The sequence below is a fragment of the Cinclus cinclus genome, chromosome 7, assembly GCF_963662255.1.
Source record: "Cinclus cinclus chromosome 7, bCinCin1.1, whole genome shotgun sequence".
Lineage (NCBI taxonomy): Eukaryota > Metazoa > Chordata > Aves > Passeriformes > Cinclidae > Cinclus > Cinclus cinclus.
The window spans coordinates 2,695,581-2,720,114 of NC_085052.1; the positions used below are offsets into that span (position 1 = coordinate 2,695,581).

Below are 24,534 nucleotides of genomic sequence, written 5' to 3' on the forward strand. Positions count from 1 at the left end.
CTGGGAATTCCATCCCAGCCAGGAATTCCCAGTTCCCAATATCCCATTTATCCATCCCTGCCCTCTGGCAGTGGAAGCCATTCCCTGGGTCCTGTCCCTCCATCCCTTGTCCCCAGTCCCTCTCCAGCTCTCCTGGAGCCCCTTCAGGCTCTGAGCTCTCCCTGGATCCTTCTCCTCTCCAGGTGAGCACCCCCAGGTGTCCCAGCCTGGCTCCAGAGGGGCTCCAAACTCCTGTTCCTGGAATTATTTGGGTTGGAAAAGCCCTCTGAGCCCAGCAGTGCCAAGTCCAGCACTAAACCATGTCCCCAGGTGCCACCTCCTGTCCCCAGTGACAGTCCCTGGTGTCAGGGACAGACTGTGTTGCAGATTTCCAGTTTTTGGGGAATAACCCAGAGCTTGGGTGTGACACCCCCACGAGTTCCCTGTGAGTGATGTTGTTCCAATAAATAGCAGAGAAATCAGTAATGAATCCCCACTCACCAAATCCAGACTGAACTTGTGACACTACTGGAAGCACATCTCCAATTTTGGTGCTTGTCATTAGGTGAAAATACAACTTTGAGGCCTAAATGGAATTATGCCCAAGTTAAAGTGTGTGAAAGATGGATAATTATGGGCTGCCTGCTCTGTCTAACACCATTAGCTGCTGTTACAAAACCAACATTTGACTCTTGTTTTACTTTTGAGAGGTTTTGCTGTGTTTGGGGCTCAAAGTTGTGCAAGAGTACATAACAGAAAATGCCTGTAATAAAGAAGTTCTGTTTCATTCTTCCCTTCATAAATAACAGGAGATTAAGACCTAATTGATTTCATTCTCCTCTGATGGATACCACAGTAATTTTTAATGATTTCTCTCAAGTTTCCCATTAGGAATATTTATTTTTCTTTAAAAAATGCCCCCAAATATGCTGTCTTCCTAATTTACTGCCCCAGCTTTTTATGATGATGGATGTTGCATTGTTCCGTGGTTTGCAGAGGGCTAGACAGGAATATTAAAAATATACGACTTCATAATTTTCAGTCTGAGTTGAATGCTGTCCTCTTGTGAGACATGTAAAAATTTGTGGCTTTTTGTCTTTCTTTTGTTTTCAGAGCGACAGTGAAATTTGAGGCAGCACATCAAAGCACTTATTCTCAATGTCTAGTCTGGAGTAAAAAAACCCAACCCTCCCCACATATTTAATGGGTTATTTGTTGGATTTTAAAGGATTTTAGCACAAGACACCTTCCTGACATATTATCAGGAGTGTCCTGTTTGATATAAGGATCTTGCTGGAAAATCTTCATTTCTCAGTCCTGAAATTTGTGGGAAAGCCTAAAATGGTGTTTCTTCCCTCCCATGGAGGTTTAGGACTGTGCAGACAGCCCAAATTTTGTTTATTTGTTTGGGTTTTATAAAGGTATTTGCTCGTGAGGTACTAAAACAAGAATGTTCAGCATGTGGGTTTTCTTCCTCTTCCTGGAGGAAGGCTGGAAGAGGAAAATATTGATGGGTAATTTCCTACGGGGTATAGCTGGGAACCAGGGGATCACAGAAAATCCCAAACTGGAAGGGATCCACAGCTCCTGTCCCTGCACAGACACCCCAAAAGTCCCACCCTGGGCATCCCTGGGAATGTCCAAACTCCTGGAGCTCTGGGGCTGTGCCCATTCCCTGGGGAGCCTGGGCAGTGCCAGCACCCTCTGGGGATGAACCTTTCCCTAAAATCCAACCTAAACCCCCCTGGCACATCTCCAGTCATTCCCTGGGTGCTGTCCCTGTCATAGATTGGAGCTGCAGACCCCCATGAGGTCTCCCCTCAGTCTCCTCCAGCTGGGATATACCCCTGCACCCCCAAACCCTTCCCCATCTTCATAACTCTTCTTTGTACACCCTGAGTTCTGCATCCCTGGGATGTTGGGGCTGTAGGGTTTGGGGTGCAGGGGTGTATCCCTGCATTCCTGGGATGTTGGGGCTGTAGGGTTTGGGGTGCAGGGGTGTATCCCTGCATTCCTGGGATGTTGGGGCTGTAGGGTTTGGGGTACAGGGGTGTATCCCTGCATTCCTGGGATGTTGGGGCTGTAGGGTTTGGGGTGCAGGGGTGTATCCCTGCATTCCTGGGATGTTGGGGCTGTAGGGTTTGGGGTACAGGGGTGTATCCCTGCATTCCTGGGATGTTGGGGCTGTAGGGTTTGGGGTACAGGGGTGTATCCCTGCATTCCTGGGATGTTGGGGCTGTAGGGTTTGGGGTGCAGGGGTGTATCCCTGCATTCCTGGGATGTTGGGGCTGTAGGGTTTGGGGTACAGGGGTGTATCCCTGCATTCCTGGGATGTTGGGGCTGTAGGGTTTGGGGTGCAGGGGTGTATCCCTGCATTCCTGGGATGTTGGGGCTGTAGGGTTTGGGGTGCAGGGGTGCCCCGAGGTGGGGAAGGTGCTGGTGGTGTCCAGGCTCACGGAGAGCTCAGTGTTTGCCTGACCCAGGTTTTGTGCTGCAGGCAAAGAACGTGTGAGCTTTGGGGCTTTGTGTTTTAACTGCTGAAGAATTTCAGGGTTGCTGTTGTTGCTGTTAAGGTCCTGGATCTTTGCAGGGGTGGATTTCTTTGTTTGCTCTTCCCTGAGCTCCTCTTGGCTTTTTCACCCCTGGCCCTGTGACAGCCGCCTGCAACGGGCTCTGTGCAGCTTCCCCATAAAGAACTACATGGAGCTTAATCAGCATTAAAGCAGAATTTACTCCCCTGCCTTGCTAGAGAAAAGGAGCTGCTTTCCAAAATTATATTGCCCGTGGAGCAGCAGGACAAACTGGGCAGGGAAAACAGGAGAAGAGGAATGTGATGAGCCCGTGGCACTAAGCACCAGCCCTGCTGTCCTTCTTCCAGGTACAAACAATGCTGGCAGGGAGTGCTCTCCAAACACAGCTGAATGGAAGGGGTTTGCTCTCTCTGGTTGTGTTTTATCCCTGAGACAGATTGAAAATCCTGCATCTCATTTATTAAGTGCATAAAGAAATTCAGATGGCTTTGTCAGTTTTGTTTACGCTTGAATTTAATGTTACAGTGCTTTATCACTCAGACCTCAGACAAGGTAGGAGTTGGTTTAGATTTTTCTCTATTAAAAAAAAAATCCGTTTCAGTGTTTAATTCCATGTTATATCCTGTTGATTTGCCATGGCAGTTCAAGGCTCTCTACAAAGGACCATGTTACTCCCAATATCTCCACAAAATCCCAGCTTTCCTCAGTGTGTCCTTTTTATTTGTGCAGCAAGGGAGAAACTTGAGTAAATCCTTGGTTCTCAAAGTCAGAAAATCCCAAAATGGTTTGGGTTGGAAGGGATCTTAAACATCATGCAGTCCCACCCCTGTCATGGCAGGGACACCTTCCACTATCCCAGGGTGCTCCAGGCTCCATCCAACCTGGCCTTGGACACTGCCAGCCACAGGAGAAGCCTGTCCCTGTCCCTGAACTCTGCTGGATCCCAGCTGGGCACTGGGAGCTCTTTATTTTGGATGTGCAGATGCACCATGGCCTCATGGCCAGTGCAGGAACTGGAGCCAGGCTCCCTGCTCTGCCCCCTCTTGCTGTTCCCAGCCACATTGGCCAACTCACAGTTTTGGGACAGAAATTCCAGATGAATCCAATATTATGGGACCTTTAGGATAGGAAGGGAAAATCATAACCAAAGGAGAAGGTAGGGATGAATTTATGGGTAACAACAGAGATTGCTGATCATGAATTGCATTTCCTGGGCATCACAGCGTGGTGCAGACTCACTGTGCTGCTCAGGGCAGCTCAGCAGATCCTCAAGGCATGCACAGAGGGTGGAAACCTGCCCTGGGAAACTGGGAAATCCACAGAATCCATCTCTCAAGTATGTGCAGCAAACAGGATTTACAGCCAGGGTTTTATTTCAGAGCTCAGCCCTGGTGGATGCTGCTCCATGTCTGAGGGCTGGGACAGGGGTCTGCAGAGCAGAGCAGAGCTCTGTGGCAAAGGTCAGGCTGAATTATGCTCTATCTATGCCTGTTAATTATAGAGACTGTAATCTGCCACTGCAGTCACAATTCAGCAGGATCTTGATTGTGCAGAGAGTTAATGAAGTGAGGGAGGACTGGAGACACAAAGTCTCAGCAGCTGGCCTGGGGACACACAGATTTCAAAGGGAAAAGCTTTTTTGTTTTGTTTTGTTTACTCTGAGAAGAAAAAACTTTAGCCTGGAGGCCCCAAAACTGTAGATCCCTGCAGCTAAGCCCAGACAAGTCCTCATGCATTTTGGCACATAGGGGAATAAAAAAAAAATCTGGATAATACTCAATGCTGTGATTACAGTGAGGTTTCCTGGATATCCAAGAGGGGATCACAGCTGATCTGGGAGGATGTGAGAGCAGTCTTACAGAGGTGCTTTCTGCCCAGCAGAACCTCTTATCTTGAAATTGTTCAGCTCTGTGAAGTGGTTTAACCTCTCTTCATAACACAAGGGATACAAATCCTGCTCTGCCAGAGAAAGGGAGCAGACAGCTTTCCTTTTCCACATTTTTCCCCCTTTTCCACATTCTCCCCCCTTTTCCTCCTTTTCCTTTCCTTTCCTCATACTCCACACCCCATAGCATACCCATCTGACAATTAATATCAACTAATGTACATTGCCTTGGAGCTAATGTTACCAAAGCATCACAGTATCATCGTCTGAAAGATTTATTTACACTTAATCTATCATCTCTCCACTCATTCTTTCCCTGTTGTCTCCATCAGTCACTAATTCTGTCTCAAAACTCGTTTAACCAAGGGGGAACTAATGGAAATCCACGTTTCCCTCGGTGCATGCTCCTCCTTGCTGGTGTGTGTGTATGTTGAGCTTGTTTCCAGGTAAGTTATTCCACACTGCTCCCTTCCTGATTGTCTCCTCCAGACTGACCTTTGCAGTGCCATGTGAGCTATAGCTCCTCATGAATCAGTAATTTCATAAGCAGAGGCTCAGCCAACCTCCTGTGCTGTCACATGGTCAAATATTCATCGTTTCAAATCGTGAGTGCCCTTTACATCAAATGATTTCCACACCTAAATGTGAACTGAGAGTTGAGCTACCTGCGACAGTGACACGGTGACAATTCAGGGGCAGGGGGAGGGAGGAGGGAATGACAACAGGTAGCGATTAATGCAGGGCACATCCCTGCAAGCATCTCCAATTCTCACATTCTCCGGCTAAAAAAATGTCTGTGAAGTGTTTCCAAACCACTTCAGGGGGAAGAGAGGGCCACGAAGCTCAGAGGAGCCCCTGATAGGATCTGGGACATCCTTGTCACTTCATTCCTTGGATATTCCCCCGGCCACAGGTGACCCCGAGCTGTTCCTGCACACACCTCTAAGCACAGAGGTGTTCCAGCAGCAGGATTTGTTCTCCACAGCTTTTAGGTCACGCCTGGCTCGCTTTTCCTGCAGAGGCTCAAAGGCAAACCTAGCACCCAGCGTGTGCCAGCCTCTGTCTGTAGGGACAGAGAAAAAAGGGTGCTATGTTAGGTTACCCTTGCCCAAGGAGGTAAAAACCAGGAGTAAAAAGAGGATTTAGCTGTTCTTATGCTGTTGCTACTGCAGGAGAACCCTGAACTAGAACACAGTGAAGTGAATGCTTTGGAAGGAAAAGCTTCTTGGAATTGAAGAAAAACAAAATACATACAGTAAGCAAGATAAGGAGGAAAAAAATGAAGGGGAGGAAGCATAAAAAAGGAACAGCAAAAGATAAAATGGTAAAACCAACCCCAAAAGCAGTGAGACACCTGGACAACCCCTTCCGTCCATTCCTCTTCCCCTGAGAGTGCTGAAGAACAAAGCTGGGATTGATGGATGGATGGATGATGGATGGATGATGGATGGATGGATGGATGGATGGATGGATGGATGGATGGATGATGGATGGATGGATGGATGGATGGATGGATGATGGATGGATGATGGATGGATGATGGATGGATGGATGGATGATGGATGGATGGATGGATGATGGATGGATGGATGGATGGATGGATGATGGATGGATGGATGGATGGATGATGGATGGATGATGGATGATGGATGATGGGTGGATGGATGATGGATGATGGATGGATGGATGATGGATGATGGATGGATGATGGATGATGGATGGATGGATGGATGGATGGATGATGGATGATGGGTGGATGGATGATGGATGGATGGGTGGATGGATGATGGGTGGATGGATGATGGATGGATGGATGATGGATGATGGGTGGATGGATGATGGATGGATGATGGGTGGATGGATGATGGATGATGGGTGGATGGATGATGGATGATGGGTGGATGGATGATGGATGGATGGATGATGGATGGATGGATCCATGGATAGATGAATCCATGGATGGGTGGAGGGATGGATTTAGAGCCATGTCCCATGGGAATAACCTGGAGAATCAGGGCTGTGGCCCTCTTTGAAGCAGCCACACAACCTGAATGCGGTTTTCATTTCCTGCAGGGAAACTCAGCCTTGCTCTTCTCGAGTGGATAAACCAAGCCTTGTAAAACTGCTTGTGGGAGGTGCTTTGACATGAGGAGTCAAAAGGCCAGGCCTGGCCTCTCCCCGCACATCCCAGTGAAGCAGGGGCACTTCCCATAACCTGTCTTTCTTTTTTTTTCCAAGAGAATTTTGAAACTGAGGTGAAATTGTGCTGTTGTTCTCCAGTAGAAGTTGTAATTCAGTAACATTCCTACATGGATGTTGTTAATAAAATATTTGGGGCTCTTTTGTGATAAAGTATTGATTTATCAATTTCAAGCCCATAAAATTAGAATAGTAAAAGGCAACAATTCCTTTTGGGGGGAAGAAGAGAAACTCTGATAATATCTACTTCGAAACTCTGATAATATCTACTTCATTTATGCTAATGAATGACCAAGATATAATTGGCTCCACATTTTCTGTTAGCAAATATTGTTACTCAGATAAAAGTACTACCACTGTAAGGAAAATCCTTGTGGGACTACCAAAACCCTATTTTGAAGTCTGTAGTTCCCTTTAACTGATTTTTTCTAATTTTAATGGGAAAAATACCTTCAGAGACTAAAGATGTCTGCATGGTCTTTATGGTAGCCTTCCACAAAGGAGTCTTCTGTTTGAATTTTAATGTTTTTAACCAATGTTCTCTGTGGGGTACATATGTCCTTAATGAGAGAGTTGATGGAGTTCATTAGTTTGTGTTTGAGGGATGAAACATTCCTGAGCGTAGCTGTTAAATTGTAATTGATAATGGCTGAGTAGGGAAACTTTAGCATTTGGCTATTTAAAGTTACATATAGGCTAATCCCTGGCTGCTCCCAGAGAGAGGGAATACACACAATGAGAAAAACGTGAGGTGAGGGTTGAGGTGTAAGTGTAGACAAAATTCAAATTTCAGAGCAACTGGAGGTGAGGCCGTGGGTCTGGTTTGGGCAGAGGGGTAAGAGGGGAAAGGTGCATTTTAAGTGCCAAGCACAGCAGTTGTTGAGAGCCCTTTCTGCACATTCTTCATTGTCCCAGCCCTTTTCCAGGTTTATTTGTGCTGGGGTGACCTGGCATTACACAGTTAGCCTGGGATGCCTCAGTGATGCTGCCAGGGCACCGTGCCAGGCTCCAGTCTGGGAACCACAGAGGTTGTACCCCTGCAATTTCTGGCCCATTTATCCCCAGAGCTGGTGAAAAGCATAGTCTGGATCACTGGAAATAATCAGCATCCTCTGCTCCAGAACAGCCCCAAATCTGTGATTCCAAACACCATTTTTCAACGGGATTGCATGGCTCTTATGCCTGCTGGCCTACAGACACATCTCAGAACATTTCTGCCAACTGTTTCATGCACAAGGAACATGGAGCCAAGCTGCAGAATTCAGTGTCAACATCCAAACCCTGAGATTTGGGAAGAATCTTAGTAAATTAAAGCTAAAAACTGCACAGTAGAAGTCTGTGAGGATCTTCAGGATTCAAATCTTTTTGGTTTTGTTTTGGTTTTTTTCTGCTGCTCCACAAAAACGTGTGGGCATTTACATGTGTTTTGGTGGTACATTAAGGAGTTATTCTCCCAGACATTCAGTAATAATAATTTGAATGAGGGAGATTTTAAAAAATGCATCTGGCAACTCTGTGGGTGTGTTTTGTTGCTTATTTTTTTTTTTTCCTTCCCCCTTCTTTTAAAACCTTCACAATATAAAATAAGAAACAACACCAGAAACAACTCTGAAATAATTATGAAACCAATAAATAACCCCTGAGCTCTAACATACACAGATGCCTTTCCAGAGGCGGCAGGCAGGCTTGTGTGTGGAGTCAAAAAAAAAAAAAAAAAATTGGGAAAACTCCGGGAGCAGGGATGGGAGGGGGGGACTCCGGAGCCCCCCAGGGCTGGGACCCTGTGGAGGGGCTCAGATGTTCCAGGGGTGCAGGATTGGTTTTGGTCCTTGCCAAAACAACAACAAAAGAATATGAAATAACCGACACGAACCCAGCTCATGAGCAGCTGAGGCAGGAGCAAGGAGGGGTTTTGGAGTTAACTGCATGCAGGAAATCTCTCACATCCTGAGTCCCAGAGCGCTCCTCTCGGTAACTGTATATTATGGGGCTGCTCTCCAGCCCCAGCTGATGAAAGTTTGTCTACCTCAGTCTGGGCTGCGATGTCAAAGCGCCTCCAGGCAGCGCAGCCGCGCTCCCCCCGTGCGCTGCTGCTGCTGCTGCTGCTCGGCCCGGGCTGGCTCCTCTCGGCATCGCCCTTCGGTAAGTCACACACAGCCCCCCGGGGCTTCTCCCGAAAGGATCCCCGGCCCCCGAGCTCCATTTTTAGCCGCAGCAGGAGCGGGGAGATGGATTCGGAGCGCTGCTCCCCCCGCTCCGCTGCGGGCATGGAGCGGGAGGTCCCGGCCGGGCACACGCGGAGCTGCGGAGCTCCCGCTCGGCGGAGATTTCCCGGGATAACTGCGCTGTGCAGCACCCCAAAACCCGCCGGCTCCTATCCCCTGGCACCCCCAAACCTGCTGGTCTCAAACCCCCGGCACCCCAAAACCCATCGGGTCCCTTCTCTGCACCCCAATCCCCCGGCACCCCCATCCCCGCCGGGTCCCATCCCCTGGCACCCCCAAATCTGCTGGTCCCTTCTCTGCACCCCCATCCCTGCCGGTTCCCATTCCCCAGGACCGGAGCTGATCCCGGGGATCGCCCCCCCGCTCCTCCACGTTGTGCATATTCGGGGGTTCTCTCCCGTGGAGAGGGGGAGTTGGAAATTCTTCTCCCACGCATCCCCTCCAAACAGCCCCCGGGGCTGAATTCAAGGGTCTGGGAGTCTTGTCAGAGTTTGGGCTCTGCTTCCAGCTGGGAAAAAATTGCGCGGAAAAGCCAAATAGCGACGGTAAAAGCGTCCTGGCTGGGTAAAAGTTTTCTCGCCGCCGCTGTGTTCATTCAAAGTGAGCTCCGGGCGGGGATTCAGCTGTGGAGCGCTGTGCTATCCATGTTATGGATGGGGAACTGCCTAGGGAGGGATTGTCTCTTCCTACAGCAAGTTTGGGGGTGATTCTGGAACCCTCAGAGCGCCCAGGTCTTCTCTTCGTTAAGCAGCAGCTGACAGTGCAGATTTCATGTGAGAGGAAAAGAGATTCTCCTCTATGAACACATTTAACAGCACCCAGGGTGCGTGTGTCCCTGCGTGTTACTACAAACCCGTGTGTTTGGTCTTTTTTTTTCTTTTTTTTCCCCCCATTGTAACTTGAAGCTTTGTAAATATTAGCTTATCTCCAAATTTATTGACAGCGACTTTCACTGGGACTTTGGCTCTGAACTTGCTAAGAGAAAAGATAGGGAGATACTTTAGCACATGGAAATCCCAGAGGGGGAAAGGACAAGGTGTTGCCTTTGATCAAGCACCTGGAATTTATCTTAATGGATTAACAGGAGTTGCAGCTTTGCCATTGGGAGGGGTCTTGATTTCTCTTTGCCAATACTTGTATTTGCACCAAATCAGTGGGTTTGGGGCAAAGGCTGCAGAAATTCCCTGGCAGATGAAGAGGAATAGGTGCCCTGTGGCTGTTCCCTTTTCATGGGGCAAAGGAGGGTTGGTTTGGGTGGGAGGATGGGTTTCTTCTCTGAGTGTGGGAGCCACTGTGGCTGGCCAGCCCCTCCGTGGTTTGGCAAGTTCACTTGCAGATGGGAGAATTGGAGGTTAAACACTTCAAAGTGTTCGTCCCTACAATACTAAGAGGGTAAACTGTGGGTGACTTGGCTCTAGCGCACAGATGAGTGAGCACAATGGGAAGAACGATGGGAAATCCGGTTTCTTGTGGCTCAGAATTCCCTCAGAGCCAAGCTGAAGCTCTAAGGTTACATTCACACTGATGATTTAAGCTCTGTGTAAAGTTTGTGTCAGCTGCTCATCTCTATGGGACTTTAGATGTCTACATTTGGGCAACAGTAGTGGCTTAGGTTTGCCTTCCTGTATCTTCCTGCTCCTCTTCTTTCTGTACCACTTCTGTAATTTGCTCTTTCCCATCCAGAATATTCAGTGAGCATCCCCTGCCTTAATTCCACTTTTTTTTTTTTTCCTGTGGAAGCAGAGCACAGTTTTAGCCCTGCCAGAGCTTGTGCTGCTTTCTTGGTCGCGGAGGTGCTGAAAGTTCCAGCCGCGAGTTTCCACACCCGGCCGCGCTCCCAGCGACAGCAAGTGCTCTTGGCTGGGCTGCCACGGGTCTCACTGGGCATTCTGGAGCCCAGCAGGATATCCTAATGCTGCCAGGACATCCTGATTTTTTTACATAAACTCGTGCGTAGTGGTTAAGACAAGTTGGAGTTACGATGTGCCTCAAGAGCTGGGTTTGGAACGTGGCAATAATGTGTGGCTGCTGGAGTGACAGGTCTGTTATTACACAGAAATTATCAGGTTGTGAGCTAGATAACTTAAAAGTAGCCCTGCTGCTTGCTTTTAGTCTGTTTTCTTTCCATTTTTCTGTGGTTTTACTATTGCCTTTTTAGTTTTCAGTCTTGTGCTGGGTTTCTGCTTAAAGAACCTCATGGACAAAAAGGAAAACTCAAACCAGGCCAAATTAACTTCGTTGTCCTTGTGGAGTGGGATCTAAAGTAGGATAAGATCTGATCTTACAGCCTCAGTCAAATACTTTAAAATCTACACCTGACAAGATTTTTGAGGTCAAAGCTGTCTTGTTTCTGCAGGGCAGACAAAGTAATGCTGTGAATAGGTAAAGTCCAAATTAGAGTGTGTGTGCAAAAACTTTTACATTTCTTTTAAATATTATGTTTTAGTTGGGAAAACAGCATTAAAAAATGGCTCTTAGAATGACAGAATGGTTTGGGTTGGAAAGGACCTTCAAAACCATCTTGTCCACCCCCTGCCATGGGCAGGGACACCTTCCACTATCCCAGGTTGCTCCAAGCCCCATCCAACCTGGCCTTGAACAGTCCCAGGGATAGAAGAGCCACAGTTTCTCTGGGTGTGAAAAAAATGCAAATCCTAAACCTGCAACCCCAAATTCTTTACCTTCAGTTAAAATCACTTTTGTCTAGATTTTGATTTGCTACTGATTGCAGTTTCCTTAGATCTAATGGAAATAAATTGCAGGAGAAGAAATCTTGCCTTGTCTTGTGCTCTAAGCCTGATTTCTCCATCACCCTCTGTGTTTTAGAGCTCAGGATTTATAAATTCTCTCTAACTACTCCAGCATTTGTAGCAGACATTTCTAGTGTGTGCATAATCACCTCCTAGTCTGATGATTATCCCCTCCAGGTCCCCTACAGACAGCCTGGCATGAGCTGTCATTGTCCGTGGGGCTCCGGAGATCCGTGCCAAAATCCCCCAGCTGATGCATTTTATTCCCACTCTTCAGCTGAGTTTGCATCCTTCACCTCCAGCCCTCTGGGGAGCTCACAGGCTCTTCACTGGTGTTTCCTTTAGTGTCTCATCTCTTGCTCTGCTTGGTATTTTTGGAAAAGTCCTGATCCAGATCCAAAGAGCATCCTTGAACTCTTGACTGTCAGGCTGTGTTTTGGGTGGTTTTTCATCCTGCTGGGAGCCCCAGTGGGATTTCTCTGATGGCATGTGGGTGACTGCAGCACACCAGGGCTGTGTTTATCTGTTTATCTCACTGAAGATATCTATTTATCTGTTATTCCCACCAAAGCCCTCTCTCACCTCCCATGATCATGAAATTCTGTTCTAAAAAGCCTCAACTCATGTAAAAGCTTATTTAGTCCTCCACCAGCCTTCCCCAGACCTCCCATATGCTCCTCCTGACAGAAATCCCTGCTGTTTCCAGCAGATCTGACACTGCCAGGGCAAACTGGCCGAGGAGTGCAGCTGGGCTCTGTTTTCTTTGTGTTCCTGAGCCTCCTTTTGGGCTGTGGCAGAGTGAAGGGTGAGCCCTGAGCTGCCTTGTCAGAGGGACCAGGCTCTTGGGGTTGGTTTCTCTTCACCTGGGCTGTGAGAGCTGCTATAACCCAGGAACTGACATTTTTAGGGAGTTTGGAAATCGGTCTGGAATACTGTCAGGTTACGCAGCAGGCTCTCCCCAGCTCTGTCTCACACCATCCCATCCTGCTTAGGATGCCAGGCTGTTCATATTGCTGGGACTTTTTTTTTTTATTTAATCCCCTTTTTCTGGTGACTTTCCTTCCTCTACAAGCTCTTAGGTTTTACTGCACCCCATCCTGGATCTCGCTCTCCCCGTTGCCTGCACTTTGTACTTACATTTCCAGCAGCTCCTCAAATTTCTCCCTGGACAAAAGCACATCATCTGCACGATTCTGGAGTGCTACAGGCCTGGATGACACCTGCACAGGCTTCTCGTAGGTCCTGCTGAGTCTCCAGGGCAGATCTATGACCAAGTAAATTAAAACCCCACAGTTTGAGGGTAGCAGTTGATTCTTCGTAGGACAGTGCAGCCCAAGAGCTTAATCCCTTCTGTTTCTGGTTAATACAGAGCAGAGGGCTTCAAATGTATTAAATTTTTGTCTTTTTGCCATCCCACTAACTAAGAGGAGGGATTGTTTCTTAGTAGAGCCCTGCTCCAGCATGTTGACCCTTCTCTTTTTAGGGTTCATGCAGGCTTTTGAGATAAGTTGGTATCAAGTAACTTGAACTGCATCATCTAATCAGAAATTAATCTGTTTAGTCCCTTCAGGTTGTTCCACTAATTTTTTTACACCCCATACAAATGAATTTGCTGCTTTCCATGACCTGGAGCTAAGATAAGAAAGAGTTTTGGAGGCAGGAAATTGTTCTTTCACAAGGTCAGCTTGCTAAAAGCAGTGATTAGAAGAACAAATTCTTTCTTGTCGCAAGTCTATGATGTAATAAGGCAAGAAGTGAAATGTGTCATGGCCTGATGGCCACACTGGACAATGCACATCAAGGCAGAAGAAGCTGGATGCAGAATTTGGCACAAAAGTATCTTTAACTCGTTTATTTTGAGGTCTTTTTAAAAGCAACTGTGTCAGCCCCTAGAAATTTATGCATAAAGTGAAAAAAACCTTTTTCTGACAATGGTGAAAGTCTGCTGTTTCCTTTCTTCCTTTAAATGTGTTCTAATCCTGAAAGCAGCTGGAAGATAAACCTCACATGGGACTGCTTACCTCTGAAAGACTGTATTAAGATACAAGCTTCAGCAAATTAAAGGATTTATGGGATTTTTTTTTTGTACAATTATGCAAAAAAAAATTTAAAAATTACAAAATCTGGACTTTATCATTTAATGAGGGGATCATATGGGCCTGTTCAGGCCTGGAGCTGAGCATGACCAGTGTTTTACCCAGCAGCACTGCCCGAATGCAGTGATGGTCTGTGCTGAGATCCTCTGCTACTTCAACATTAGAAGATGTGAGGAGGATAATTCAGTCCATATTATTGAAGTTTATATTCCGTTCCTTTTCTGCCACTGAGAGCACTGTGATGGTAGAGAGAGTTGGGAATAAATTCACTATATCCCTGTGGAGCACACAGGGAAGGACACAGCACCTCATCCATGTTCCTTTTAGAACTGGAGATCATGAAAGGGTCTCCATGAAAGGGTTCAAATCTACTCTTGCATTTTAATGTGTGTTTTGAAGCATGAGGTGAGTATCTCAAAAGAAAGAGGATTTATTTCTTCATCTCTTGCCTCCTGAGTAAGGTGCAGACACACTCTGAGTAAACACCAAGGTGAAAATACGGGATTGTTGCAGGAGAAATCCCAGAAGCCCAGAATGGTTTGGGTTAGGAGGGGCCTCAAATCCCATCCATTCCCACCCCTGCCATGGCAGGGACACCTCCCACTGTCCCAGGTGCTCCAACCCCAATGTCCAACCTGGCCTTGGGCACTGCCAGGGATCCAGGGGCAGCCACAGCAAATCTGGGAATTCCATCCCAGCCCTTCTCCACCTCACAGGGAGGAATTTCTTCCTGATACCAAATCTAAATCTCTCCTCTTTTAGTTTAAATCTTCACACTTTAGAAAGAAGGAGCTATTTACTCCTGTGTGCTGTTTTTATCTTGTTTCTATGCCTGACCCTCTTTTGGCATCCATTCCCTCCCTTCCATGTACTGGAGTCCTTTGTACAGCCTGGTGCTCGTGTCCTGTGCTGGCATTTGAGATCCTTTCTGCAGCATCAGAGGATGTGTAGAGCAGATGAGCCGAGCTGTGGTAGCAATCTGGGGAGATATCCTAGCCTGAAGAAACCATAAAAATAAATGCTCTTTGCTCCTGCAGCTCATCTGCTGGAGGAATGTGTGGAAGTCAAGAGTTATGGAGCAACCCAGAGCTTTTGGTGACACTTTCTGCAAGGTCACGCTCATAAACCTGAGCAGCAGAGGTGGCTTCAAGAACATTAAATAACTCCAAGTTGCCTCTTCATTCATGTTTTTATAAGCAGAAGGGAGATTCAGTGGCAGCTTGTGCTGGAGCAGGTGCAGTTCATTCTCCTCTCCCTGCTGCTGTGCGCTGTGAGGATCAGGAATTCCCCACACAAAACTCCTGATGGATAGCAGCTCCTCAGCCCAGGAGCTCCTAGGCTTGGGGAGGAGCTACAAATCACATCCCGTGCCTGCTCACCCAAATTCTTACCGCAATTCCCCTCAGCTGGGTTTGCTGTGTTTCCCAGAGAGACCTGAAGGGATGTTTGGTGCTCCTGTGATGAGCACAGCTCCCGCTCCCTCTCGGTGGTGCTTTTCTCTGCTGGCTGTACACAGGAAGGAGCATCCCTCAGTTCAGCTGTGCTCAGAGCTCCTTGTGCTCGCTGAGGCAGGTTAGTAAATCGTTGCACTGTACCTTCTGAAAGACCAAGAGGAAATTGTATTTTGGAGAGTAATTTGAACTTCACTCAGTGAAAGTAGCCTTTCATGAGGTTTTGGAGGGGAGGAGTTGGAGAGGAGCGCTGGACCTGGATTTTCACATAATTATGTGGACTCATTGCTGGAAAGTAAAGATATATTTAGTACCTTTTTCTCTGCCCTTGGAGCTGTGTGGATTCCTTGTGCTTGTAAAGCCCAGGTTATTATTCCTCTGTCTCGGTAAGTGTTTTTGGTAGGTGCTGCTGGTGCAGAAGGGTGCAAGGCTGAGTTCATAATTAAAAACAAGGGTATGAGGGACTCTCTGGGGAAGAAGCAGCAATGTAGGAGCAAGCAGATGTGTGTCAGTAACACCTACGCTGAGTTGAGATGGGACATCCTTCACTCTGGCATCCTGGAAATAGCTGTGGAAAAGACACTGTGCATCCCTTGAGAATTTTCATCCATTGTGAGCCCTGTCCTGCCTGTTTTTGCAAGAGGGAATGGTTGGGCCAATTGATAAGGTGTGGATCAGGGCCTGGAAAAGAAGCAGCTGAAAACAGGATTTGCAGCAGGAGGACAGAAGTTCCCCTGAGCTGTTGTGTCACGGACTTCCCAAAGCTCCTTTGGGTTGGAATCTTGCATTTCTCACTTGCCCACTTCTGTGAACTCCAAGCCCTGAGCTCTTCCATGGGGGGAACCTCTCGATCCACCCCCGTGACCCACTGTGCTGAAATGCCCTTTCCTTCAGAGCATCACTGCTTTCTTTCTCCATATTTTGAAATGTTCTCTTCTAGGAAAAAGAAAGACGACTCTGTCTTTGGACTGGTCCTGAATAGTAATGCCTCAGTCAAACATAACAGCATCCCAAATGAGGCTGGACAGCTGTTTCCCAAATATATCCCTGTATGTATTCCATACACATCATAAAGCTGGGTTTGGGCTATTTGAAATGTTCTGCAGGCTCCCTGCCCCCTCCTGCAGTCAATGGCAAATGTTGTTCTCCCAGCTCCATTTGTCACATTTTGTTCTGGAGAACAGGGAGGATATTGAGATATACTGGCTTCTCTCCTTGACTGCATTTCAATATGTATTTTGTATAATGAGGGCCCAAATCCTTCTGCCATTACTTGTGCTTTAATCACACTGTGCTCTGCCCAGATTGCTTTAATCGCATTTGCATCAGCAGGAGTTGCTCTCTGTGATGAGCAATATTTCATCTGCAAACAGAGGAGACACATCTCAGGCACTTGAGGAGGAAGGAGCTGCCTGGCCTGGGTTTATTGCAGCACAGCTCTCCAGTGAGGGATGGCACAGCACCCTGATTGGAGAAATTAATTTTCAGGAATTAAAAGGAACAAAGACATTTTTGTAGGTTTTTTCCTTTTTGTTTGTTTGGTTTTATTTCCAGGTGTGATAGCTTCCTTTTAATTTCCTAGTAAATGGCTTTTTGGCATGTGTTATCTGCCAAGAAAGGCCTGGTGCAGAGACATCATTTTGTACTTCAGCCATGACATTACTCTAGATGAGAACTGAAAAGTTATATAGATATTACACCAATATATAAACCATGTGTGTTAGGAAGACAAGTTCAGTTTTGAAATATTTGCCTCAGCTATGCTTTTCACTTTCAATCTGTGCCAAACATGTGCTTGAATGACTGATGGAGTCATATGGTTCCCTGAATAAAGCACTTTATTGTGCTCAGACTTGGAGCCTCCCAACAGTTGTATTACAGAAGCTTGAAGATTAAGATGATCCAACTGCTTAGGGGGTATGTCCCACAAGGAACATTTTAGTTTTTCTTTTTTTGTCCCCGCCTTTTCTATTTTCTGCCTTTCTCTGTGTCATCAGTTTGTTCAGCTGGTGGGGCAGTGACATTGATCACAGAGAGTTTGGTGGAGGAGAGCATCAAGTCACCTTCAAAATTCAGCTTTCCCTGCCGTGTCCACATTGACATGTTGAACACATGACATATTCCAGGCAGTTTATGGGATTTCATGGGGGAGGGGTGAGAGGGCTGTTCCCTGTCGCTGATCATTTCATCAGCAGAATCAGATTTAGGAAAGGAGTAACTGTGCACGAGCAAGTGATGACAGGAGGTAGATCTGAGAATTATAAACCCCAAATATTGAAAGCCGTGTTTTTATTGCTGTTCAGTTAATGGGGATCAGGGAATCTCAGCCATCCATTTCTCATCCTGGAGCTGCCTGGTGTGGATCACTGGTGATGCTGCAGAGCTTCATCTTTACAGACACATCAAGCTGGACACAGGATCTTTTCCCATTAGAAGCCAGAAGAAGGGAAAATTAAGTTGAGAAATCCATGGAGTCATTTTGCTGCTGCCTCCCCTTAGGTTCATCAAAGACCTCTGCTGACTTCTCATGTTGGCAAATTTTTTGTACACAAGTAGTAATTTTGCAGTGCGAAAAAAAGGACAAAATTCAAGCTAAAGAAGATCCATGCAATTAGTTGCTTTCCAAGGGTTATTTGTACTTAAATGCCTGAGGTCTTGGGCTTGGGAATTTGGGAGAAGGGAGAAAACATGTAAAACTTTGTGTTTAGTTTTTCGTCTTTTTTTGTGACTTATTTTCCAAGCAGGCCATGAAAGGACTAATTTTCCTGGGTTTTGTAGAATGAATCAATGTATTGCTTAGAGGAGCAAAGGTTAGCTGGGAAAATAATTCATGATTTTTGAGTTAATAAAAACTTTACTGCAAGAGATAAGAGTTTTACTTATGCACAGTCAAATCTTGCCCAGGCTTTTGTGCTGAGAAATAAAGGAGGGCAGAGTCTGGTGCTTTTATGAAGCTGTGGAAGTGCTGGAAGTGGGATAATGGGTAGCACCTTATCAATGTGGTGATTTTTGTCCTTTCTTTTGAGAGGGTGTCTGTGTTCTCGGCTGCTGCTTGATGTAAAATTTAAGCTGTTGCTTCTTTGACCTTGTGCAAGTCCCAGGGCTGGCTTTGTTTAACCATTATGCACTGGAAATCTGGTACTGGTTTATTTTCTAGCATTTTTACATTTATTATCAGATATAATTATATTTTGTATTTTTTTTATTTTTATATTGGTGCCCTGGGAGTTTGTAGATTCCCATCCCTTGAAGTGTCCAAGGATGTGTTGGAGCAACCTGGGACAGTGGAAAGTTCCCTGTCCATGGCAGGGATGGAATGGAATGAGCTTTATGGTCCCTTCCAACCCAAACCATTCTGTGATTCTGTGGTTTTATTAATGACCAATTTGTTTTTCCTGTCTCAGGCAGAACAGGCACCATTTTAGAAGGTGGTTTCAGCAAGGCCTGTGCCTGGTTAGTGTTTAACTTGGGGAATATTTTGGCTTTTGCTGGAAGATGGAGTGAAACAGAGGGCTGAAATCTCACATCCCTAGACCTTGGCCACATAGTTGGATAATTGTCTTTTTTTTTTGGCATTATATAATCTGACCCCTAATGTTGGCAATTTCCATTTAAAGCAAGTTGTTTTTTCTTTCCTTTTTGTTTTCCTTGATGAACAAGAGCTGGATGATCCTCTGTGCAATTCTGTGTTGGAATCATATCTCACTTTATGTGTAGGCTTCTGCTATCTATAAATATATCAGCACTGGCAAGATAAATGCCAAGAGGCATAGAAAGCTAAGGGACAATCATGGGTCCTGTCACCTTTGGTTTTCTAGATTATGTAAAATAATTCTTCCGGTTCCCTTCTTGCAATTCAGCCTTTCCACTTCCCTGCTCTCCCTGGCAGCCTTTCCACGCCACCAGCTCCAGGCTCAATCCATCTTTTGTGAATGCAGGTGAGGAGAAATGCCCCCAGCATTCCAGATGTGCTTCTCTCAGCAGCTCTCGGGATTAACTTGGATCTCTGGTCTTCCCTGGAAGCACCTCTTGTGATGCAGCATTCTCAGTGTTATCCCCAGTGCCACGTGTGGGTCATTCTGGTGTCACCTGCTTTGAAGAGCAATGATTAGAGCAGAAATCTTAATGATCCCCAAGAGTACAGCTCTCCTGGGCTTCAGCTCCTTGATCCAGCCTGGAAGTTATTGGGTTCTTTGTAATATTCCTGTCCTCTGTGCAGTCATGTCCCACCTCTGAGCATTGGATTTCAGGAGGACTCTTGAGTAAAGTTTGCTGATAGAAACACATTCTAATATATTTTCTTACTGAACTGTGGTAAAACCCTTCCCTTGCCTGCTTGTGGGTGCTGTGTTGTGGGCAGCTTCCATTTCTTACCCCTTCCTAAAGTTCCTAAGTTCACCTCCATCTTGAAGGACAAGATTTTGACCTCTCAATGTGTAAACTTGGGAATTTTGGATTGAAAATCTCTGGTTTGAGTTTGGAGGTGACAGAAGAATCATCCCAAACAAGAGGAAGGCCCCTGGTGAGGGGATGAAGCTGTTTCCCATCTGATGGGCCCCAGGCAGCAGAGGAGGCTCTGGGATACCTCAGGAACTGGCCACAAGCCCAGTGCCAATGGTTGAGCCAGTGCTGGATGCAGCCAGCTGTAAATCCCTTCCTCCACAGCCAGGAATGGCCCTTCTGGGTCATGGGCCCCACAAACTGAGAGCTAAACTGAGGAAGCTGAAGAAAATGGAGGAAAATGGGTAAAGGATGTCCTTCCTGACTTCCAGGGCATTGCCTGTCCTTGGCTGATTTCAGTTGGCAAAAAGATGACTCTGCTCCATTATTCTTTTCAATCCAAAGATTATTCCAGTGCTTTGAGTGTTTTGCTGCAGAGAAGAATGAGGACAGGCTGAGGACAGGACTTAAAATTTTGAGGCAGTTTATAGTAGGAAAGGTAACACAAGGATAATTTAATTTAATCTTTTTTTATTCCCTCACTTGTGTAATTTTCGTAAGTGCAAGGGGAGACATGAGGAGTGTTTGGGAACAGTGTGAGGAGACAGAGCTCCAGTCTGGGATGGAAATGGACATCCCACATCATCACTGCGACCTTGGCCAGGTTTTTGTGAGGCTCTGGGGCTAAGTCCTTGAGTACCTCGTGTCTGATGGAGTGCTGGAGCCTCTCTCCTGTGAGGACAGGCTGGGACACCTGGGGCTCTTCAGGTTGAAGAAGGCTCCAGGGAGAGCTCAAAGCCCCTTCCAGAGCCTGCAGGGGCTCCAGGAGAGCTGGGGACAAGGGATGGAGGGACAGGACCCAGGGAATGGCTTTAAGCTGAAAGTGGATGGATTTACGTGAGATACTGGGAAGGAATTCTTGGCTGTGAGGGTGCTGAAGCCCTAGGACAGAGGGTGCCCAGAGCAGCTGTGGTTCCCCTGGATCCCTGGCAGTGCCCAAGGCCAGGATGGCCATTAGGGCTGGAGCACCTGGGACAGTGGGAGGTGTCCCTGCCATGGCAGGGGTGGGATGGGATGATTTGACAGTCCCTTCCCAGCCAGACCAACGTGGGATTCTCTGAACCACATTATTCTGTGTATCCCTGTTATTGTGTGGGACAAGAACAGGCCCATCCACAGTGGGAAGGAAGCTCAGCATCACAGTTGAATTTTTTTCTGTAACTCTGTGTGTAAGAGATGGATGCTGTTTATAAACCAGCCCAGCTCTGACTCCTGTCCTGCTCTGGAGGCACAACCAGCACTGGCAGGAGGGTTGGGGTGTGCATTTAGTGGTGCATATTCTATTTTCCTTGCACTTAATCCCATTTTATCCAGAGCTACTCAGCATCGGGTGCATTCACCTCTTTGTTTGTCATGAGGACAAACAAATTGCCCTGCCTCACTAAAAGCTTATTAATTTTAAGTTAATGCAAATCTGGAGAGCGTCTGGGTTTTTTCAGGATGCAGTGGCCACTGAGCAAAGATGTCACATCACATGCTCAGAGTTTATTTTGCACAGAGCTTGGAGGAACTGAAATAGAAAGCAAAAAGATGAAAACCATTCTTAACTTCTTTGCCAACAAGCCCTTGTATGATACTGTGCAAAGCAGAAAAGTTGTAGAAGTACATGGCAGATGAAAAATATTTAAGCCACACAAAAGTCACTGACAGGTAACATCCACTCATCTCACTATTTGTACAAAGTAGCTTTTATATTACTGGGGGGAAATAAAGAATGAAGGGCACTGCATCAGCTCGTGGGCTGCTTGTGGATCAAAAGCATTACCTTCAGTGCAGGCTGAAAATAGAAAACAGACACAACTGTGAAGTTTTTCATGTGAAAAAGTGGGAGATGAGTTTGCGTCAGGAAGAGCTGGACAGAATTTCACTGAAATGGAAAATAAGTAGGTGAATAAGTAGGTGCATGTGACACAAAAGATGGGAAGCCTGGGTCTAATATAACTTTCTGGTACTGCAGATGGCCTGATTTTCTTCTCCTCTCATGACACATTACCAAAATTTCAATTCTCTGATTTCAATTATTGCACTATTTATTCTGCTGTAGTACCAAGGCTCCCTGTAGAGAAGAGGCCTCATTATTAATGGAACACAAACAACTCTAATGGTTCAGCTTCAAAGAAATCCTCCTGAAAATGGGGAAGGGAGGTGCAGAGTGGCAGAGAGGAATGGCAGCACGTCTGTGTGCATGAGGAACTGCAGCTCTGGGAGCCTGGGGAGGTGTTTGGGGTGATGGAAACCCTTCCGCAGTGCCGGTGTCCCAGTGCTCCTGTCCTGGTGCCCCTGGGATGCTCTTTGGGAGCTCTCTGCTTGTGCTCAGAGATGATGTCCCAGAGCCACAGAAGAAAGCTGGCAATGTGTTTTGTTCAGGTGTTGTGCAAGGGGCTGGGTGAAGTATCCATGACTGGGATAAATTCCTTGGTGACTCCAGCTGAGGTGAGGGTCGAAGGTTCTCCAAAGTTGCCAGGAACTGTTCCACCTTTGTACCTACCTGGTTTTATCCCATTTTTCCCAAGTTTCCTGCACCATTCCTGCTTTATTTATTTTTTTTTTTTTGGCCTGACTCTCACATTACATTTTCTGTAGGCTTTTTTTCCTCTTAATTTAGAATATTCCTCTCCCCATGTCTGTGTCCCACTGCTCAGTGGAGTTTCAGATTTCTCTTAAAGATAAATGTGTGTTGCTCTTCCCTGCTATGATTCCTTATTTTCTGCCCCGTGTTCTTCCAAGCTTTGCAATCAGGCTGCAGAAACATATTTAAAGGATTTACCTTATCTTCCCATACTTTTAAAAAAAATTGTTTAAAGACTGTGTTAGAGTTTATTTATAAGCTATACCAGTTTCTTTATTTTGTAGAATAGATCCAGTCCATAAATATAATGAAATTTCTTGAGAAAAACATTGTTTGATATACAAAAGACACCACGCTATGCTTATATCACACTGAGGGCAGCTGGGAGTTAAGCAAGTGCACAATGCATGTGCCCAAATTCTCTCCAGAACGAGGCCCAAAATTGGGCTGCAGTGCTTCCTCTGCCTTCTGCAGGAAGCTGTGATTTTTATCACACCCAATAATTTAAATAAAAACATTCAGATAAGTAGCCAAGTATCTGGCTCAGGGAAAGCAACTAGACAGAAATTGATCTCGTTTTTTATAAATGCTGTGCCTTCAGAAGAGTTTGCAAACCCTGAAGCTCATCTGCTTTGTTCCCCCCGCCCCAAATAAATTATCTTTTCCAATAAAGATATAACTGCTGCCTATAAACCTGTCGTGATGTCTGTCTCCAGACTATCAACACTTCTGCACAATGAGCTTTTTCAGCAGATAAATAAGCATGTGTGGAAGATTAAATTTGCTCGTTGTAACCTTGCTTTGTTGTGCACCACGAGCATCATTTCCCTGGGATGGAAGAGAAGTAGGAGTGGCAGAATTGAACCACACTTTGTGTGGTTTTTCCTCCCTTTTCCCATTGTATTTTTATAGCTGCTGCTCCTCCAGACCAGGCTGTCTATTTAGGGAATAACACATCTGTGCACAAATGCTGATCCCCTCCCGTTTTTTTGTTTCTGCTGTTTTGGGTAATGTTGTGAAGGTCATGCTTTGCAGAATGATCAGGAAAGGCACAGGGAGGAGAATCAGAGAGACTTTGATGTTTCCTGATGTCCCCTTGGCAGCTCCATGGTGTCAGAGCACGTGGAAGCTGTGGAATGCATCCATGGGAGGAAAAGGATCCTCCAAGGGCTTCTGAAAACTTAGATCTCATGACACCTTCAGAATGTAAACCCTACAAAATAATAGAAGGGTCTGAGTAGTTTAATTTGTGTGGTTGAGATTGCTCTAGTGGGCCAAGGAGAAAGGAGAGCAGGGCTGGAGCCAAACTCCTCTCATTTTGCTGAGATATGCTTTATAAATTCCTGTTCTGAGCAGGGAGCTCCCTGATAATGAGAATGAAGGGTTGGAGGTTCTGTCTAGACCCTCGCAGGCTGATGAGACTGTGTCTCCTGTGCCTCCCCAGGCCAGAACCAAATCTTGGGCCAGGTTTGGATCATCTCTCCTAAGGGCTGACTCTGTGTCCTCCCAGCCCTCTGTCACTTGAGCTGCATCAAAAGGGTGTAAGAACTCAGTATAACAAGCAACTTCCCTCTCTCCAATTTATTTTATCTTTTCAACTTGTGAAGGGTTATTTTTTTGGAGTTGTCGGGGTTTTTCAGGGTTTTTTTGTGTATTTTTAAAAGCAGGCTGAAAAGTACCAGACTTTATTTCTGCTCACATTGGCTTAGCCATAATGACAGCACAGATGTTTTAAAGGTAATTCTAACAGTGACTAAATGGGGGTAATTCTGCTCAGAATATGATTCTCCATCCTCTGAGAGCCTTAGGTGAGCACAGAGAGTGTGGCAAACCCCACCAGAATTTTGACTATCCTGTGGCACCTGGAAGCCATCCCTGTCTTCTCTTTGATTTATTCTCAGTTATTTTTCTAGGTCTTGTCATCTGATATTGGTTTTAGGGCTCTGCCTTGACAGGCACAATGCCATTAATATGTTTAGGGAGAGGAAAAACACTTGATAAATGCTGCTTGCAAACAGCTTTTTGACCTGGTGGTATGAATTGAAGTCATCTGCCTGTGTAGGAGTAGAGTGTTATTTCAGTGAGTTTATATTCTCTTTTTCTTCCTGACCCTTTTTTCCCCACTAATGAGACTGTGCATCCTCCGTGATGGTATCCTTGCATCCTGATATCTCTACTCCTAATTGTGCAGCCTCTGTCTTCTGCTGGCCCCCATCTGATCCCTTCCAACTCTTCCCCCTGAAGCCCTCAGATTTCACAGGTTCTCTCTGGAATTTGTGTAGCTTTTGACACTGGCATTACGAGTTTAATGTTTAATCATTTTCCTGAATTATTTCCTTTTCAAATATG

The 24,534-nt window shown here is 46.1% G+C and overlaps 1 protein-coding gene across 1 annotated transcript in view; it reads left to right on the forward strand.

The window, feature by feature from the left end:
• The first annotated feature begins 8,636 nt into the window (after positions 1-8,636).
• ADAM12 (ADAM metallopeptidase domain 12) overlaps positions 8,637-24,534 on the forward strand; it is a 170,263-nt gene continuing 154,365 nt past the window's right edge. Inside the window, exon 1 of the mRNA XM_062496601.1 lies at positions 8,637-8,736. Coding sequence (XP_062352585.1) covers positions 8,637-8,736 — 100 coding nt within the window. The remainder of the gene's footprint in view (positions 8,737-24,534) is intronic.